The following is a 20,573-nucleotide window of genomic DNA, read 5'->3' as shown; positions in this document are numbered from 1 at the left end:
GTTTGTTAAAGCCAGTCCATATATTGGTAGATATTGTTTTGTTAGTTTTCGGTACATGAGGTTAACTGCAATTGCCTTTTGTTGATATATTATAATTATTATTTTCTGAGGATCTCATACTGTATTGTCCTGTCATTATGGATAAAGTTCATGTAAGGTCCATAAAATCTGGATACCTTACAAAAGAAAATGACATAACTATTATCATAGCAAAGTATGTATTGGGGAAATTCTTGTGATGCTTGTTCTCCCCAGTGGGACAGTCACCTTTGCTGTGATGTCCTTAGGTTAGTTAGGTTTAAGTAGTTCTAAGCTCTAGGGAATTGATGACCTCAGCAGTTAAGTCCCATAGTGCTCAGCGCCGTTTTTTTGTACTTCTTCTCACAACTTACAAGGGGCTTTGCAGATTCTTAGACATGTTGAACTGTTGTCAATGGCACGTGCCTGAATTAACTGCCATCCAATAGGCGCTAATACCATTTCTCGCTAGCGAGAATACTGTCGACTCCAGATACTGAAGCAGCTTTACAAGACCTCAAGAAACATAGGCATAGGCAATCTTCCTGGGACACCCATGATTGAACACCCCCATGACACTTGTGGTAGTTGCGAGCCAAACAGACACAACAGAAAGTCGAGGGCAACAGGCAGCCACTTGTCTTTTTCCCTAAGAACGTGACTCAGTGTCAGCAAAAATGAGTGCAATTGATCATGAGTTGTTTGCTATGTGTTTGTCACTTAAGCATTTCCATCCATCTTTTCCATCCAACTTTCAGTGCAACAGTGATTTCAACTCACTGCAGGAATGTCGAGTGTACTGCACAGTTCTCAAGCAATATGCAGCACTTAGCAGGGGAAACAACATGGTTTCAGATTGACTGTCTCGAAAATGTGCCAGCTTATATATTCGTTAGGCAGAGACAGCATTAAAGCAACAGGAAAATCTTCTTTTGTGCTGTCTCATATAGGAACAGTGAACTACACTGCAGCTCGTTTGTGTGCCAGGCAGTATTACATGTGACATAGCAAGAGGGAAGCTGTGACCCTACGTACAGGGACAATACTGTCCGGAAGTTTTCGACACACTGCATAAACTAGCATGTCTAGGAGTCTGAGCGACAGCAAAGTTAGTCTCTACTAAAGTTTTGTAGCCAGGAAATTTGTCATGCACTAGCATGTACGTGTCTGACATGCTGCGGTAATAAGATTGGTAGGCATCTCTCCACACCTGTTGTGTACTTCCAGGTGCCATATACCACATTTTCGTACACATATTTGGACGTCTTAGGACCACTACCATCCTCTGCCAAACACTGTTATTTGCTAAGGATGATTGATCATTTTGCCATGTGGTCAGAGATCGTCGCGATACAAGATACATCCGCTGAACTGGTTTGGGACCTTTGCTGCACACTTGGTTTTCCAGGTTTGCCATACTGTAAGACATAACTACAGATTGTGTGAAACAGTTTGAAAGCCAGCTTTTCAGTGAATTTCTCCTTATGTGCAGCTCCAGCCATCTCCACACTACAAACTACCATCCAGTGAGCAGTGGCATTGTAGAGTGATTCTACCATGTACTCAAAACGGCCCTAATGTGCAGTTCATAATCCTGATCAGAATCATTGCCACTAGTTTTGCCCAGGTTGACAACAGCAATGAAGGAGGAGGACCTCTAGTGCTCACCAGCACAATTGGTCAAGAGTGAGCAGCTATTGGTTCTGGGAGAATTGATCTCGTCAGTATCTGCACAATGTTGTACCAGAGCTATACACACAGTTTGCACAATAACTCAGGCTCACAACGAAGTCCATTCAACATGCCGCTCCTGTCAGACACCAGTGGGTGTTTGCTCCACATGTGGCTCAGATATGATGTCATGCATCTATGCTTTGTTTCGCCACATTCAGGACCATACAGAGTAATTGCAAGCTGAAGCCACACTTCCAGACTGAAAAAGACCATAAACAGGAGACAGTATGAAGAGAGCGATTCAAGCCTGCATATACCGACGAGTGTATGTCCTCTTCTCACACCACAACATCTGACTCCAATGAAGAGGCTGGAGCTTTGGCACCAGTAGAAGACACTGAAGGTTTTACCACGGACCAGGAGCAATCTTTGCCTGTGCTAGACAGATTAAGTGCCAGTTCCCTTACATACTGAAGGCACCCATTTTTGTTTTTAGGAAAGAGGCAGGGGGTGGCTGATAAGGCGAAACCACAATACGCTTCGTTGCAGTAAGAGAACGAAATTATCGTGGACTATAAAAAACATCTTTGCCGCCGTCGGCATAGTTACTTTCGTTATTTACAGTTGTTGACTTGGTTCTTTGTTCATCCTACACTTGCTTAATGTAGTTATTATGGAATGCTGAACAATATTTGTCAGCGAGAATGTAAGTTTGAGTTCTCATAAGATCTTTTATGTATGTACTGAATTTTTGGGGAATATAATGGTTTATCAGACTTCTAGGTTTAGTCTGTTTAATTCCATAGCACAATATTGATTGGTTTTGGCTGCGATCTCACCATAATCGATGACGCTCACTGGCAATGTATCGGCATCAGACTTTCGATCACACATTTGTTGAGCGCTGAAATACGTCAGAAACATTCTCGTTGTTTCCAGGGCTCTCGGGTGTCCAGCCGGATGCGATCGTTGAAGTCCCTCGATATTTTGGAGAGTATTCGCCGAAATATGATAAGGGTTCAACGATAGCATCCGGCTGGGCACACGAGAGCCCTGGAAACAACACACACGCCGGGAAAGCCTCCGATCCATGGAGGTAAAAATAATCTACCTCCATGCCCCGATCTCATAAAAACATTCTCGTCTGTGGTTACTTTTATCTTCGGCATGAAGTTCTTTGAGAACTTCGATGTTGTGAATTGCATGTTTGTTTATTTACTACTTTACTTGTAGGGAATAGAGTTAGGGATCTAGGAACATGTGGTACATTATTAGCTGAAGTTAATAGTATTGTTTTGTATCGGTGGAAATAATGTACACGCATTTGACTCCATGTAGGATGCATGAGAGAATAATTTTTGGCAAGCATTACCCCGGTTTTTACGTGATCTTTTAGTGCGAAGACGAGGGCCCCCATCCCTAAGCATTTTCAAGATGCAGGTGGTTCGCCAAGTGTGTTCTAACAAACTGAGAACTTTTGCTTACCAATCAACAGCAAGGAGCCTATGTCTGTCCTGTGGGGCAATGAACAAATACGCGGCACGGGAAGGACGATTCTTGGCAAAGGTCATGAAATCAGGTCCTAAGAAGAAGTGAGTTTCCCTTTGTCATCTGAGTATACTGCTTCATTATAAATCTTAATATTGCAGAGGTAATACTGCATTAGTACAATTTATTGTAATGTCAATACTGGCTTGCACAAATGAACACTGAAAACCGTGTTCCACGATGTATCACCGGTAAGATAAACGTTTCCACACTGTTGAAAATATGAGACCTTACTTTTGTTTTTGCAACACAAGCATTGTGATACAGAAGGCGGTACGTTACGTATATTAGATGCATGTAAAATCACTATCGGCCTATGATGTTCGCTGTTTATGATTGTGTCATCGTTCATTTGGCGCGGTGCAGCGTTGCTAACGAAACCCACTGTACTGAACCTGTTTTTGTTTAATGTTGATACTCATAAAATTTAAGAATAGAACAACCGAAGTACAGAATGATCCAGATATCCCATTGCTCTGTAGCCATATTCGAGTAGTATTTGGCGCTCGCCAAGTAGTTAAATTTTGTAATTCAGTAACATGTGAACATAAGTGTCAGAAGTTAACCTATGACGAAATATTAAATGTCATATCCTATGTGTACCACACACTCGAATGTGATTATAGAACAACGGAATATCAGGATCATTCTGTACTTTGGCTACTCTGAAAGATGAAGAAGCCCAACATTAAAGAAGTACAGGTTTGGTAGCTTTAGTTGACCCTCACACAATTTGTAATGAGGGCTGTGGAAACCATTAGCACTGCTGTTGAGACCCATTTACAAATGCATTGAGACAAGAGTCATAATGTAATACTCACAGTTAATGGTCTTTCAGACCACTGTTAATGTTTAAAATCAGATTAGCCTACATGATTCATATTAAAATAATTGGAAAACTACAAGAATAATAAATTAAAAGTGGAATTAAGGAATTTAAGAAGAATTTGTGAAATACTGACAAGTGCACAACACATCTGGTGTAAATGAAAAATAAAATGTAACATAGTCATAGGCTGTTTTGCAGAGAGCTTTCTTAAGCAGATTAAATGTGCATAACTATTGGATTACAAATAGTATCAAAACAACAAGAAACTAAGAAGAGACTCCATTTGGCATCAAGGGGGCACAGATTATAACATGGTTAAATTACATTACAAACTGTAATTCAAAATTCTAAGCAAAGTCAGAAGATCACCAAAATATAAGTACTTTCAAGAATAAAGCATAAATAAGCTTCTTCAGCAAGAATATAAAAACTGTTTGGAACAGAGTAAGATATGTGACAATAAATACAAATCAGGAAAATGTAGCAGTTTCTGTAAAGGTAGATAATGAACTGACCAAAGATAGCTTCAAAAATTACAAAAACTGTTGACAACTTTTCTATGTCAGTAGCAGATAATTTAGCCCACAGTTCCTAAGAAATGCTTTCCAAAACAAGTTTCACAAAATTCTACTACAACCAGCATGTTAGGTTTCAGTGTTAACAACTATCTTCAAAGCATGTTCAAGTGACTAAGATGAAATCGGTGATAAAAAAATTGAAATGTTCTGCTCTACATAGTAATAGGCCTATATTATTTGACATTTGTGCTGAATCTTTTCACAGCAGTACCTCCCCAGAGAGACTTAAACATGTTGTTGTTAAATCAGTTCACAAAAAATAAGGTAAAATGTTAATAAAGAATTACTGAACAATTTCATTACTGCATGCATTTTGAAAAATGTTTGAGATAATAATGTACTGTGCAATAAACTTCATACATAGTTAGTAAAGGCCTATCAACTGACCAGGCAATATGCACCTTGACAGGTGATAAACTAGAATCAGTAAACCAGAAATTGTCACCATTTGAAGTATATTATGGCTTGGGGAAGGCATTTGACTCTGCAAACCATGCTATCCTAATGAAAAACCGAAAATATTATGAGATACGAGACACAACAATTTCATGGTTTTTATCTTAAGCGAATAACATAAAGCAAATGTCTTACAATTCCATGTGTCACATAACAATAAGCTCTCAGAATTAGATGCAATGAGACATGGTGGGCCACAAGGTAAACTTTGGGTCCTCTGTTGTTTCTAAATCTACATTTATACTCCGCAAGCCACCCAATGGTGTGTGGGGGAGGGCACTTTATGTGTGCGCTCAAATCTCTCTAATCTTACATTCGTGATCTCCTCGGGAGGTATAAGTAGGGGGAGGCAATATATTCGATATCTCATCCAGAAACACACCCTCTCAAAACTTGGACTGCAGGCTACACCGCGAAACGCGCCGCTCTTCTTTGGATCTTCTCTATCTCCTCTGTCAACCCGACCTGGTACGGATCCCACACTGTTGAGCAATACTCAGGTATAGGTCAAACGAGTGTTTTGTAAGCCACCTCCTTTGTTGATGGACTACATTTTCTAAGGACTCTCCCAGTGAATCTCAACCTGGCACCCGCCTTACCAACAATTAATTTTATATGATCATTCCACTTCAAATCGTTCCGCACGCATACTCCCAGATATTTTACAGAAGTAACTACTACCAGTGTTTGTTCCGCTATCATATAATCATACAATAAAGGATCCTTCTTTCTATGTATTTGAAATACATTAGATTTGTATATGTTAAGGGTCAGTTACCACTCCCTGCACAAAGTGCCGATCCGCTTCAGATCTTCCTGCATTTTGCTGCAATTTTCTAATGCTGCAACTTCTCTGTATACTACAGCATCATCCGCGAAAAGCCACATGGAACTTCCAACACTATCTACTAGGTCATTTATATGTTGTTGTTGTGGTCTTCAGTCCTGATACTGGTTTGATGCAGCTCTCCATGCTACTCTATCCTGTGCAAGCTTCTTCATCTCCCAGTACCTACTGCAACCTATATCCTTCTGAATCTGCTTAGTGTATTCATCTCTTGGTCTCCCTCTCCAATTTTTACCCTCCATGCTGCCCTCCAATACTAAACTGGTGATCCCTTGATGCCTCAGAACGTGTCCTACCAACCGATCCCTTCTTCTAGTCAAGTTGTGCCACAAACTCCTCTTCTCCCCAATCCTATTCAATACTTCCTCATTAGTTATGTGATCTACCCATCTAATCTTCAACATTCTTATGTAGCACCACATTTCGAAAGCTTCTATTCTCTTCTTATCCAAACTATTTATCATCCATGTTTCATTTCCATACATGGCTACACTCCATACAAATACTTACAATACTCCATACAATACTTAAACCTATACTCGATGTTAACAAATTTCTCTTCATCAGAAACACTTTCCTTGCCATTGCCAGTCTGCATTTTATATCCTCTCTACTTCAACCATCATCAGTTATTTTGCTCCCCAAATAGCAAAACTCCTTTACTACTTTAAGTCTCTCATTTCCTAATCTAATTCCCTCAGCATCACCTGACTTAATTTGACTACATTCCGTTATCCTTGTTTTGCTTTTGTTGATGTTCATCTTATATCCTCCTTTCAAGACACTATCCATTCCGCTCAACTCCTCTTCCAAGTCCTTTGCTGTCTCTGACAGAATTACAATGTCATCGGCGAACCTCAAAGATTTATTTCTTCTCCATGGATTTTAATACCTACTCGAAATTTTTCTTCTGTTTCCTTCACTGCTTGCTCAATATAGAGATTGAATAACATCAGGGAGAGGCTACAACCCTGTCTCACTCCCTTCCCAACCACTGCTTCCCTTTCATGTCCCTCGACTCTTATAACTGCCATCTGGTTTCTGTACAAATTGTAAATAGCTTTTCGCTCCCTGTATTTTACCCTGCCACCTTCAGAATTTGAAAGAGAGTATTTCAGTCAACATTGTCAAAAGCTTTCTCCAAGTCTACAAATGCCAGGAATATAGGTTTGCCTTTCCTTAATCTAGCTTCTAAGATAAGTCATAGGGTCAGTATTGCCTCACGTGCTCCGATATTTCTACGGAATACAAACTGATCTTCCCCGAGGTCGGCTTCTACTAGTTTTTCCATTCGTCTGTAAAGAATTCGCGTTAGTATTTTGTAGCCGTGACTTATTAAACTGATAGTTCTGGAAGTCGAGGAATATGGCGTCTACCTGGGAACCTGTATCTAATATTTTCTGGGTTTCATGAACAAATAAAGGGAGTTGGGTCTCACACGATCGCTGTTTCTGGAATCCATGTTGATTCCTACAGAGTAGATTCTGGGTTTCCAGAAATGACATGATACGAGAGCAAAAAACATGTTCTAAAATTCTACAACAGATCAATATCAGAGATATAGGCCTATAGCTTTGCACATATGCTCGTCAACTCTTCTTGAAAACTGAGACTACCTGTGCTCTTTTCCAATCATTTGGAACCTTCCGTTTCTCTAGAGACTTGTGGTACACGGCTTTTAGAAGGGGGGCAAGTTCTTTCGCATAGTCTGTGTAGAATCGAATTGGTATCCAATCAGGTCCAGTGGACTTTCCTCTGTTGAGTGATTTCAGTTGCTTTTCTATTCCTTGGACACTTATTTCAGTGTCAGCCATTTTTTTGTTCCTGCGAGGATTTAGAGAAGGAACTGCAGTGCGGTCTTCCTCTGTGAAACAGCTTTGGAAAAAGGTGTTTAGTATTTCAGCTTTACGCGTGTCATCCTCTGTTTCAATGCCTTCATCATCCCGGAGTGTCTGGATATGCTGTTTCGATCCACTTACTGATTTAACGTAAGACCAGAACTTCCTAGCATTTTCTGTCAAGTCGGTACATAGAATTTTACTTTCGAATTCACTGAACGCTTCACGCATAGCCCTCCTTACGTTAACTTTGACATCGTTTAGCTTCTGTTTGTGTGAGAGGTTTTGGCTGCATTTAAACTTGCAGTGAAGCTCTCTTTGCTTTCGCAGTAGTTTCCTAACTTTGTTGTTGAACCACAATGGGTTTTTCCCATCCCTCACAGTTTTACTGAGCACTTACTTGTCTAAAACGCATTTAAGATTGCCTTGAACTTTTTCCAGAAACACTCAACATTGTCAGTGTCGGAACAGAAATTTTCGTTTTGATCTGTTAGGTAGTGTGAAATGTGCCTCCTATTACCCTTGCTAAATAGATAAACCTTCCTCCCTTTTTTTATATTCCTATTTAGTTCCATATTCAGGGATGCTGCAATGGCCTTATGATCACTAATTCCCTGTTCTGCGCTTACAGAGTCGAAAAGTTCGGGTCTGTTTGTTATCAGTAGGTCCAAGATGTTATCTCCATGAGTCGGGTCTCTGTTTAATTGCTCAAGGTAATTTTCGGGTAGTGCACTCAGTATAATGTCACTCGATGCTCTGTCCCTACCACCCGTCCTAAACATCTGAGTGTCCCAGTCTATATCTGGTAAATTGAAATCTCCACCTAAGACTATAACATGCCGAGGAAATTTATGTGAAATTTATTCCAGATTTTCTCTCAGTAGTGCTGCCACTAATGCTGCTGAGTCGGGAGGTCGGTAAAAGGAGCCAATTATTAACCTAGCTCGGTTGTTGAGTATAACCTCCACCCATAATAATTCACAGGAACAGTCCACTTCTATTTCACTACAGGATAAACTACTACTAACAGCGACAAACACGCCACCACTGGTTGCATACAATCTATCCTTTCTAAACACCGTCTGTGCCTTTGTAAAAATTTCGGCATAATTTATCTCTGGCTTCAGCCAGCTTTCCGTACCTATAACGATTTCAGCTTCAGTGCTTTCTATCAGCGTTTGAAGTTCCGGTACTTTACCAACGCAGCTTCAACAGTTTACAATTACAATACCGATTGCTGCTTGGTCCCCACATGTCCTGACTTTGCCCTGCACCCTTTGAGGCTGTTGTCCTTTCTGTACTTGCCCGAGGCCATTTAACCTAAAAAACTGCACAGTCCACGCCACACAGCCCCTGCTACCTGTGTAGCCGACTGCTGGGTGTAGTGGACTCCTGACCTATCCAGCGGAACCCGAAACCCCACCACCCTATGGCGCAAGTCGAGGAATCTGCAGCCCACGCGGTCACAGAACTGTCTCAGCCTCTGATTCAGACCCTCCACTCGGCTCTGTACCAAAGGTCTGCAGTCAGTCCTGTCGATGATGCTGCAGATGGTGAGCTCTGCTTTCATCCCGCTATCGAGACTGGCAGTCTTCACCAAATCAGATAGCCGCCAGAAGCCAGAGAGGATTTCCTCTGATCCATAGCAACACACACCATTGGTGCCGACATGAGCGACCGCCTGCAGATGGGTGCACCCTGTACCCTTAATGGCATCCGGAAGAACCCTTTCCACATCTGGAATGTCTCCCCCTGGTATGCACATGGAGTGCACATTGGTTTTCTTCCCCAGCCTTGCAGCCATATCCCTAAGGGGCTCCATTTCGTGCCTGACATTGGAGCTCCCAACTACCAGCAAGCCCACCCTCTGCGACCGCCCAGATCTTGCAGACTGAGGGGCAACCTCCGGAACAGGACAAGCAGCCATCTCCGGCCGAAGATCAGTATCAGCCGGAGACAGAGCCTGAAACCGGTTCATCAGACAAACTGGAGAGGCCTTCCGTTCAGCCCTCCAGAATGTCTTTCGCCCCCTGCCACACCTCGAGATGACCTCTCACTCTACCACGGGTGAGGGGTCAGCTTCAATGTGGGCAGTATCCCAGCCACAGCCGTAGTCCGATCGGGGATGCCTGGGATGAGCTGGCCATCCCCGACAAACCCCAGTCTGGACCCCCACAGTGATGTCCATTGGCAACAGCCTCAAGCTGTGTGGCCGAAGCCAACACTACCTGAAGCTGGGAGCGAAGGGATGCCAACTCAGCCTGCATCCAAACACAGCAGTCACCGTCCCTATCCATGCTATATACTGTTGTGCAAAGAACGTCTGAACTAATCTTCAGAGAGCACAAACATTCAACACAAAATTTAAATGGTTATTAAAATACAAGATTGCCTAGTAAATGCAGTAATGCTGCTACTTGTGCACTGCTGACACACTGCTCGGCAGCAGGAGGAGACTACACGATTTTACACTATTCAGGTACTAAAACGCGATGCTACATCTCTTAAATACTATAATACACCCGAAATTTATGAATTAAACAATGCAAGTATCCAAAAACACGCAAAGACATACATAAATGATCTTCCACATGCAGTGTCAGTAGATGCAAAATTTGTACTTTTTGCAGATGGTACAAGTATAGGAATATAAAATAGTACCAGCCTCCTCACTGAAAAGACAGCTAATGAAGCATTCAAAATCATAAACAGATGGTTCAAAGCAATTTGATTATGGTTGAATTGTTGCAAGACTCAGTACAAAGAAATGGGCATTACAGAAGCATCCGATTCCACCTGTCTGCTTTGACCCACATTATTAATACGGCTAGTTCCAATGTATACAATACAGTGATTGTGATGTCACTCCTTACACATATCAACAAATGTGAACAAAAATAAAAATGACATGATGATGTTTTGCTCCAAAAATAAAATGAAACTAATGACACACACACACACACACACACACACACACACACACACACACACACGCGCGCGGAAATACGGAAGCGCCCAATTACACCCATCTGCTTTGACCCAAGACGTCACAAATATGGCGGAAACAACCATCCAGTATGACTCTAATATCACGCCTATGACATCATTACGTAAAACATGACAACAAACACGAAAATACATCGAAAAACCAACATGCACACCTTCCACAAAAAACCTAATCAATCTAATGGGACAAGTGTAGGAAATTTGGGTGGGGACAAACTATAAACACACGCCACTTCACAAAATGACAAACATGCCATTTGTGTATGGAACACTGTAAGAATGAGCATTTAAATGCTTCTGTGCCTACTGTAAGTAACCTAATGTTGTCCTCAAAATCCCTCATGGGAACAATATGTAGGGGGTGTAATGTATTTGTAGATTCGTCATTTAAGGCTGGCTGGTTCATGAAACTTTTTAAATAGGCAATTACTGGATAGTTTGCATCTATCTGCAAGTCCCTGCCAGTTCAGTTTCTTCAGCATTGCCCTCCCATGAGTCGAACTAATCTTTGACCATATATCCTGACTTCCCCTGTATACATTTATCCTCTGTTAGGCCTGTATGTCGCGCACACTTGAACAGTATTCTAGGATGAGCCACACAAGTGATTTGTAAGCAGTCTCCTTTGTGTACTGATTGTGTTTCCCTAGTAACTTACCAATAAACAAAAGCCTATCACCTGCTTTAACTACAACTGAGCCTATGTGAGCATTCCATTTCATATCCCTGCAAAGTGCGACAACCTAGTATTTGTATTTATGTTAGCTGATTCCAACTGTGACCTGTTGATATCGTATTCATGGGATAGTACTTTTGTTATTTTGTTACATGCACACTTTTACATCTCTTGGAAACCGAAAAATACTGCTTCTACTCAGCTTCCATGATCCATGGCTTTCAAGATGTTGTGAGAAAAGTACGAGCTGTGTTTCGTGTGACTGATGTTTCCAGAATTCATGCTGCTTAGTGTGGAGGAGGTCGTTCTGTTAGAGATACATCACTGCATTTGAACTCAGAATATGTTCTAACTTTCTACAGCAAATGGATGTTAAGGATATTTTTGGATCACATCTGCTTCCCTTCTTGTAGGCGGGTGTGATCTGTGCTTTCTCCCAACAACTGGAGATGGGTTTTTGCTCAAGAGACTATGGTAGATTATGGCTAACAGAGGGGCTAGTTCACTCTCACATTTGGTATAGACTCTGAGAGGTTCTGTTAGGCCCTGGAGCTTTGTTCAGTTGTAGTGATTTCGACTGTTTCTCAACACTACTGATACTAATATTTGTATCACTCATCCTTGCAGTGGTCTGGTAATTAATTGGAGCAATACTCCTTGATTCTCATTTCTAAAGGAACATTTGAAAATGGACTTCAGCATTTCTGATTTCGCTTTGCTACCATCAGTTTCAATTGCTGTCTCATCCATGAGTGTCAAGACACTAACTTGGACACCACTAACAGCTTTTACATATGAACGGAATTTCTTTGGGTCTTGTGAGAGATCCTTTCATAATATTCTGCTAAGGTAGTCTTTCAAGACTGCATTGCCCTGTTTACATCCCAATGTGTTTCATTCAGTGGCTATTCCTCTCAACCTGAGCCATAGTTCTTCTACATGTCCTCTGTAGCCTAAAAATGTTTTGAGTGCCTTATTGAGATAGCTCATCGCTGCTGCCTCTTCATCTACTTTGCTGAACCTATAGATCCTTCTACACGTTTTAGTTGCCCTTGCTATTTTGGCAATCACTGTTGCTTCAACTCCCTCCTGCTCACTGATACAAGTTTCTTTGCAGAATCCTTAAAGATGTCTGGTGTATTTGCTTCTGTTAAATCCAACACATTTTCATCATGGGTGGCCTTCCGAACAGTCTGTTCTAGGTAGTCGTTAGAAAACACATTTAGTAATGTTGTCATGTGCATCACTTACTAAACTATAATTTTCTCTGTTGATTGTGGGATTACTAAAGCCTCCTCCAACAAAGACAGTACAATTGGGCAACTTACATACTGTGTTTTCTCTAAGGTTTTTGGTTACATCTGGAAGTGAGTGTGGTCGCTGATAGAAGGATCTGACTATAAATTTATGCTCACCCTTGATACTGAGTCTTATCCAGACAATCTCACATGCAGTTTCAGTTTCTATCCTGGTGGAGCCAAGTTTCTTATCAGCTATGACAAATACACCACCTCCATTTACCATTAGCCTATCCTGTCAATATGTACTTACATTTTCCCCAAATATCTCACTGCTTTCGATTTCAGGCTTTAATCAGTTTTATGTAGGTATTATAATGTGAGCTCCATAGCCTTTTAGGACTGTTTCAAACTCTGGCACTTTGTTGTGAATGCTTTGACAGTTAATCACTAGAATTGTAGTACTGTCCCCATATGGTTAGTTCTATAGGCCCTACACAACACATTACCATGCCTAATAGGGCCCGGGAAACCTGTTGGCATTCAAAACAGCTTCCAGTCATCTCAGAATAGGTAAATACAGGTCCTATATGGTTTTCAAGGGAATCTTATACCATTCTTTTGGCACAATAGTGGCAAGATCTGGTAATGATGATGGAGGCAGATAGCGATCCCACACCCTTTACTGTTTCTTTGCATCTGAGATAACATGCTGTGTCCTTACCATCAAGAAATCCTCAGTCCAGTCAAAAATTTTGCTTGGTACCCCATGTGATCATGCTTTTAATAATAAACAAAGACATGGTTCTCAGTCAAATGTTTTACCAAATTCAAGAGATACTGTATCTACCCGACCATCTTTATTCATTGCTTTAGGCTGCCATGTGAGAAAATAATGAGTTTCGTGTGATTGATGTTTTCAGAATGCATACTGGCTGGTACGTAGGAGGACGTTGATATGTAGGCAGACTTTCTGTTCGCGATATGTCGTTACTTTTGACATCAAATCTTGTTACAAGAAAGTGGATGTCAAGTATACTGGACTGTAGTGTTGTGGACCACATCTGCTACCCTTCTTTTCGAGGGATCTTCAAAACATAATGGTTAAAATATGTTATGCAAAACAGAAATGTACATTTCATAATTTTCCTAACAGATTGAATGTCCAAACAAATTTTGGGCTTGCAACTGGTCATTGTCTAAGTCATCCCACAATATTTTGACTGGCAGGTGCCCAGCTTAAATACCAAGGGATGAATTAAACAATGACTGGCTGCAAGCCCAAAGTTTGTTTGAACAGAAGTGTACAATTAATGCATTACAGAAAATGCAAGTCCATTTATATACAGTGCCTGAACAGTTGCGAGCTATGTAATAAATTAATATTAGTAGAACATGTTTATTACTTTTCTGTTATAAGATTTTAAATTTGATTGTTATGAGGGTTGGAATCCTGGACTAGTGGAGAGAGATGCTACTGATGTTATGACAGCAGAGCACTAATAACCATCATTGTTATAATTTGTCAGTAAATTACAGTACCCTGCTGCTGAAAATACTTAATGCACATAACAGTAAACTGGAGCTAGTGAATCATTACTTAAAAATATTTGATTGATGTATGTCGTAATTCAGTATAAAAACTTATTTTGCAGGAAATACTGGAGTTCCTTTGAAGACAACTCTGTCCCTTCTGCTACACAGATGGCAAGTGCAACTGGAGGGAAAAGTGCAAAACGTGTGGCTGTTTTAAATAAATTATTTATGAAAAATATTACAGGCTTGATGGCAACAGGAGAAGTAGCTGCAGAAATTCTTGGGAAAGGAATTGAAATCTCAAAGGTAAATATTTGTAACACATCGAGGTTTACTAGTAGTCAGTTCAGGGTTTATTTTAATGTTGTGAATATCAAATGAATAATAAATTAATGCTCTCCAACTGTTTAACCTGCTGGAATTAACAGACTTTAGGAGGCTGTGCTATTTTTCTAGTGTTTTAATGGTAATAGATGGTAATTGGTAGTATAGAAAAAATAATTAAACACCCTTTAGCAGATGTGGAATAATTTATATGAAAATAGTTTGTTTGTCAGAGTTGTTGTTTTTGTAAGGTTTGTTGCCAAAATAGTCCATGTCTGAACCACATTCTGTAACTAGATGTAGATGGATTACTGTGCAGGAGAAAATAAGAATGTTCTATTAAATGGAGAGTTGATCACTGGCATAGAATAACAATTTCCATTCATCCATACATCCATCCATCCATCCCAATCGATCACATGTTGTAGATTGTGTAAATAATAGATAACTGCTGCCAGCAATTTCTGCTTCTGCAAGCTGAATTCAACACAGTAAAAGTAGGCGTGCTGTAGCACAAAATCTACCGCTTTAAAAAGATTCTAACTGGTCATTTGCATTAACTAGTGACTGCTTATCTCTCATTGCTAGCCTAATATTTGGAGGACTGCATCGATATTTATCATAGATAATCATTTATCTGTTTGCTGTAAGAATAGAGGGCTGTTTATAATGAACATTAGTGTTGTGGAGGTAACAGTGTCTTCAGTCTTTGCTCCAGAATGCAGAACCCCACTCCGAACTCTCACTAAGGAGGCACAGTCCATGTGAACACTATGTTTGTCATTCGGTATTCCGGTTTCGTGAAGCACATATCAAAAGGCAGTAATATGTGTTACTAGTCGGCATATCATTAGGAAGTAAGTACAGTGGGAAGAGAGTGTAAGAATTTAATGAACTTTGAAGAGGCGTCTGTAATATGTACAGCTATCTGCTATATACTTTATTACTACTCCTCACTTGATAAATGCCCACTTCATGTTAGCTGGTTAATTTCATATGATAATTCAGTAATGCAACTGGATGTATGCAAAATAAGTTAGCATCCTGGTCTTTGTTAACACAGTGAGAAATTTCATATATATTTTGTTTAATAGAGTATGCAACCCTTAATGTTTATTTATGGTACCAGCAAGTTAGTTTTGTTTGTTTGATATTGGACAGTGTTAATGTTGACTGCTTGTAAGTCTTTCCAGCAGTCACATGGGTGTATATGGTTTTAGTTATTGAGTAGGTCATTTATGTTGGTTAAGTGCAGGAGCATATCCATTACAATCTGGCTGTTATCTTATCTTGAGTTAAACTTGAAAACACATGCCCTTATTTACATTTTTTCCCAAGTGGTGGTGCATGAAAACTTGTCAGATTTGGGTAGCAGAAATGGGTGACCTCTGACATGCCAAATGTGGTACTTTTTTGGCTGTTCGATATATTGTGGTATAGTGTGACCATAATAAAGAAAGATATCAACAAAAATAGTCTATGTTTGAAAATATAATATGGGCAAATAAAAAATCTACTCACCGAGCAGAAGCAGGTGAAGACACACAAAAGATGTGGAAACATGACCTTTCAGAGCCAGTGGCTCATTCTTCTGGCAGAAGGGTTGAAGGGAAAGGGAGAAGGATAAAGGAAAATGACTGGTGACATTTGGGAAATGGGAAGAGTTATGAGAAAGCCGCCCAGAATGCCAGTCAGGAAAGACTTCTGGATGGGATGAAGAGGAAACGAAGATGATATGTACCAAGCAAAATAGTAGAAAAATTATGGGGGCTGGTGATAGGGTTATGTTATTGCAAAACTGCATTAAGTTTTGCAATCATCATCAATACTAAAAGGCAGTGCTTATTGACACAACCATTTCTATATCCTCCCATTTTTACCATTAAGCCATAGTTGCCATAGTTCAATCCATTGAGCTAACTAATTCTAATTTCTAATGTAACCCAATGTTTTTCTTGCTTGGTGGTTGCCTGGGATGATGGAGGTGGGGAGAAGGTAGGGAAGGACACACAAGGCAAGGAGGGGGTAATGGGATAAAATGTGGCAGGTATTTTGACAGATGACTCAGCAGCTGCAGAAAAAGTCAAAAGGTCTCCCCCCCCACCACCACCACCACCACCACCACTACTCCCCCCACAGAGAGCTCACATCTCTTGTATGAGTATGTGCTTGGACAGCACAGTGCCCGGGATGTTGTGTGTTACTTCGCTTTCCATACTGCAAGTCCATCCTTCTAATATTGTTTTTCCCCTCTGCCTTTCCATTGGACAGCCTTCTTGTTGTAGGACCATGCTTTGATTTGGTTTATAATTTTGGGCACAAGAGTTCCACCCTTCTCCCCCAACACTTTACACAGCTTTTCATCTTTCACTACTCAGTCTCTATGGTTGGGTTTGACTTACCATTCCTCATCCAATTTTTACAGAAGTGTAGGCTATGCAGGGAAGATCACCTAATATGGTGTACATTCGACCTTTTGTGCTTTTCTGTTTTTGCAACATTCGTTTCTGGCTGGAGATTTACCGCCAAAACCTAACATGGTAACCATCCCATTGTGGGAGGGTTATCCTGTATCTGCACGATGGTTCCCCCTGGTTATGCCGAGGAGTATGTGCCCGTCTTGGCACATGTAGTCCGGGCAATGGTAAACCAGCCAGGTTACTGTTGCTATGACTGGATGGTGCCTGTGGGGAGAGATCCCATTTGGAGTGGGTGGCTGAATTGCAACTGAAGCGGCATAAATTTTCTCCCAGTAGTGGCCTCATAGCCCCAGCAATCTCTTTCAAAGCAAAAAATTGCTAAAATGTGGAGAGGGGTGATACCACAATGTTTCCTTCCCTGCCTGTGCTGTGGGAGGAGCATTAAGGCTGAGAGTCAAGGGAACAAATACTCCCCACAATACTTAGTTCACTCTAGGACCAACAAGGATTTCTTTTTGGCAACAAAGCCATTAGTCTTCATTGAACATCTTGAGGACAGTGATTTTGAAAATGAAAAATGGTTCAGTTCTGATAAAACAGCATACGCTGCTGAGTCATGGGTGCTGTTGTCTGTGTGACAAGCTGGGTGACTTACCTGTAACTGTTACCCCCTCCTCCCGTGCCGCCCTCTACTTAACAGTCTTACTATGGTGCACCATGACCTTCTTTTACAGACTGATGATGAGTTGCATGCTAATTTGGAGTGGTGGGGTGTACATTTTGTCTGTCATGTCCAGCAGGGACTAGAGGACAGCAGGGTTGATTGTCTTGGCCTTTGAAGGTGACTTATCTGAGAAGGGTCACATAATGGTGTATCGAAGTGATGTTGAACTGCATGTTCCCCTTCCCATGCAGTGCTTCAGATGCATAGTATTCTGGCACATATTTCCAAGTTGAATGCCAGCCTCATCAGCAGGGTTTGTGGATGTCAGTTGCATATGAACGCTCCTTGTGGCTCTCGCCCCGTCTGCGTCAGCTGTGGGAAGCACCATTTCCCTTGTTGACTGGACTGCCCTGTCTTACAAAGAAAAAAGAAAATCCAAGAATACAAGATTTTGAACCATCTCATGTATCAGGAGGCCAAGAAGAAATATGATTGTTAGCATCCTGTATATATGATGATGAAATTTACTTTGGCTACAATGAGATCCTCCTCTGTAGCAGAAGTACCCTTGCCCTTCATGTCTTTTACATCAGGCCGTCAGGGATGTCTGAGTCCGTCTAGTCCCCAGGTGGTTGGGAGTGCTCCTACTACTGTGCCATCGTCACCAGCTTAAGCGAATGTGCTGGTCACACCTTAATACTCTTTGCAGCTTCAGTAACACCAGCAAGGGCACAGATTTCTCTAAACTTCTGTGGCTGTACAAAGCACAGATCCCGTCCCTACTTGATTATGGGAGTCTGGCATATGGCTTGGTATCACTTTCAGCTTTGCAGATGCTGAACCCTATTTGCCATTGTTGCGTCCAACTTGTGACAGGCGCATTTTGAACTAGTCCTGTGAACAGCCTACTCACGGATGATGGTGTCCCTCCACAATAGATCAGGGACCAACAAATACTCCTCAACTACGTGATACACATTCGTTGCTCCCCTGAGCATTCAAAAGGCTGAGTCCTTTTCCCTGGGAGGGAGATCCACTTCGCACAACAGTGGCCCACGTCCGGAGTCATTATCACAGTTTGCATACAGTGTCTCTGCTTTGAAATCCAACTTCCCCCACTGTTGCCTCTTTCCAGATAACAGTTGTATACACCAGTATGGTGCATGACCCATCCTTGAATCTGTGTTGACCTGTCCTTTCTACTGAAAGACTCTATTGACCCATGGTTTTTCACCGTCTGTTCCTTGACACCCTTATGCATCTCTGGGTCGGGACATGGTATACCCTGATGACTGCACAGTCAACGAGTAAACTGGTTTTGCCTACTGGTGTGTAAGATGCAGTGAACTATGCTTTCTGCCTAGCGGATGCAGTGTATTCACTGCAGAATTGGTGTCCATATCTCGAGCCCTCAATCATGTTTGTTCATGCACTGCTGAGATGTTCTTAATCAGCAGTTACTCCCTGCGTAGTCCTCAGGCTGTCGACCAGTGCTACCCTCAACACCTCTTGGTTTTTGCTATCCAGGATCTCCTTTTTGACCATCATCAAGCTGGACAGCTGGTCATCTTTGTCTCAACCCCAGGTCACATTAGGATGCTGACTGGTTGGCCATGTTGTCTACAGTGATGCTAAATTAGGAGCTGGGTTACTGGAACTGGACCTTCGATCAACTCAACACTATCAGTTGTTGGAGGCTTAAGACATGGATAGTGCACCCTGGTTTCTCCAAACTATGAGCAATGAAGAGGCCAGAGCCATGTGGCAGTCTTCCTTAATGCTTGTCACCGGGAATCCACAATTCTGTGTCAGCTTCACATTGACCTCATTTTGCTGACCCATGACCGCATCCTACAAAGTGAGGATCCATCCCTTGTCAGTGTGGTGTCCATCTGATGGTGGCCCACATCCTACTTAGCTGCCCCAGTTTGGCAACCTTACGACAAAACTTTAAACTTGCTGACACACTGCCGCCGGTGCTAAGGGACAACACCAAAATGGCTGCTGTGGTTGTATGTTTTACTCATGAAGGTGGTCTTGTTTTCTCTTATGTGTTTCTGCACTCCACACATCAGTCTGCTGTAGTGGGTGGTTGTGTTTCCCTTATTTTATGTAATGTTGTTGTTGTGGTCTTCAGTCCTGCGACTGGTTTGATGCAGCTCTCCATGCTACTCTATCCTGTGCAAACTTCTTCATCTCCCAGTACCTACTGCAACCTACATTCTTCTGAATCTGCTAGGTGTATTCATCTCTTGGCCTCCCTCTATGATTTTTGCCCTCCACACTGCCCACCAATACTAAATTGGTGATCCCTTGATGCATCAGAACATGTCCTACCAACCGAACCCTTCTTCCAGTCAACTTGTGCCAGAAACTTCTCTTCTCCCCAATCCTATTCAATACCTCCTCATTAGCTATGTGATCTACCCATCTAATCTTCAGCATTCTTCTGTAGCACCACATTTCAGAAGCTTCTATTCTCTTCTTATCTAAACTATTTATCGTCCATGTTTCACTTCCATACGTGGCCACACTCCATACAAATACTTTCAGAAACGACTTCCTGACACTTAAATCAATACTGGATGTTAACAAATATCTCTTCTTCAGAAATACTTTCCTTGCCATTGCCAGTCTACATTTTATATCCTGTCTACTTCGACCATCGTCAGTTATTTTGCTCCCCAAATAGCAAAACTCCTTTACTACTTTAAGTGTCTCATTTCCTAATCTAATTCCCTCAGCATCACCCGACTTAATTCGACTACATTCCATTATCATCATTTTGCTTTTGTTGATGTTCATCTTATACGCACCTTTCAAGACACTGTCCATTCCGTTCAACTGCTATTCCAAGTCCTTTGCTGTCTCTGACAGAATTACAATGTCATCGGCGAACCTCAAAGTTTTTAGTTTAATAC

General features: G+C 41.4%; 1 protein-coding gene across 1 annotated transcript in view; it reads left to right on the top strand.

The window, feature by feature from the left end:
* The first annotated feature begins 2,858 nt into the window (after positions 1-2,858).
* Positions 2,859-20,573, top strand: part of LOC126191325 (putative ribosome-binding factor A, mitochondrial) — a 55,897-nt gene continuing 38,182 nt past the window's right edge. Inside the window, exons 1-2 of the mRNA XM_049932155.1 lie at positions 2,859-3,284; positions 14,364-14,550. Coding sequence (XP_049788112.1) covers positions 3,127-3,284; positions 14,364-14,550 — 345 coding nt within the window. The 5' untranslated portion in view covers positions 2,859-3,126. The remainder of the gene's footprint in view (positions 3,285-14,363; positions 14,551-20,573) is intronic.

Source organism: Schistocerca cancellata, chromosome 6 (genome assembly GCF_023864275.1).
Source record: "Schistocerca cancellata isolate TAMUIC-IGC-003103 chromosome 6, iqSchCanc2.1, whole genome shotgun sequence".
NCBI lineage: Eukaryota > Metazoa > Arthropoda > Insecta > Orthoptera > Acrididae > Schistocerca > Schistocerca cancellata.
Note: the sequence above shows the minus strand (reverse complement) of the source record. Positions and strands in the feature narration are given on the sequence as shown.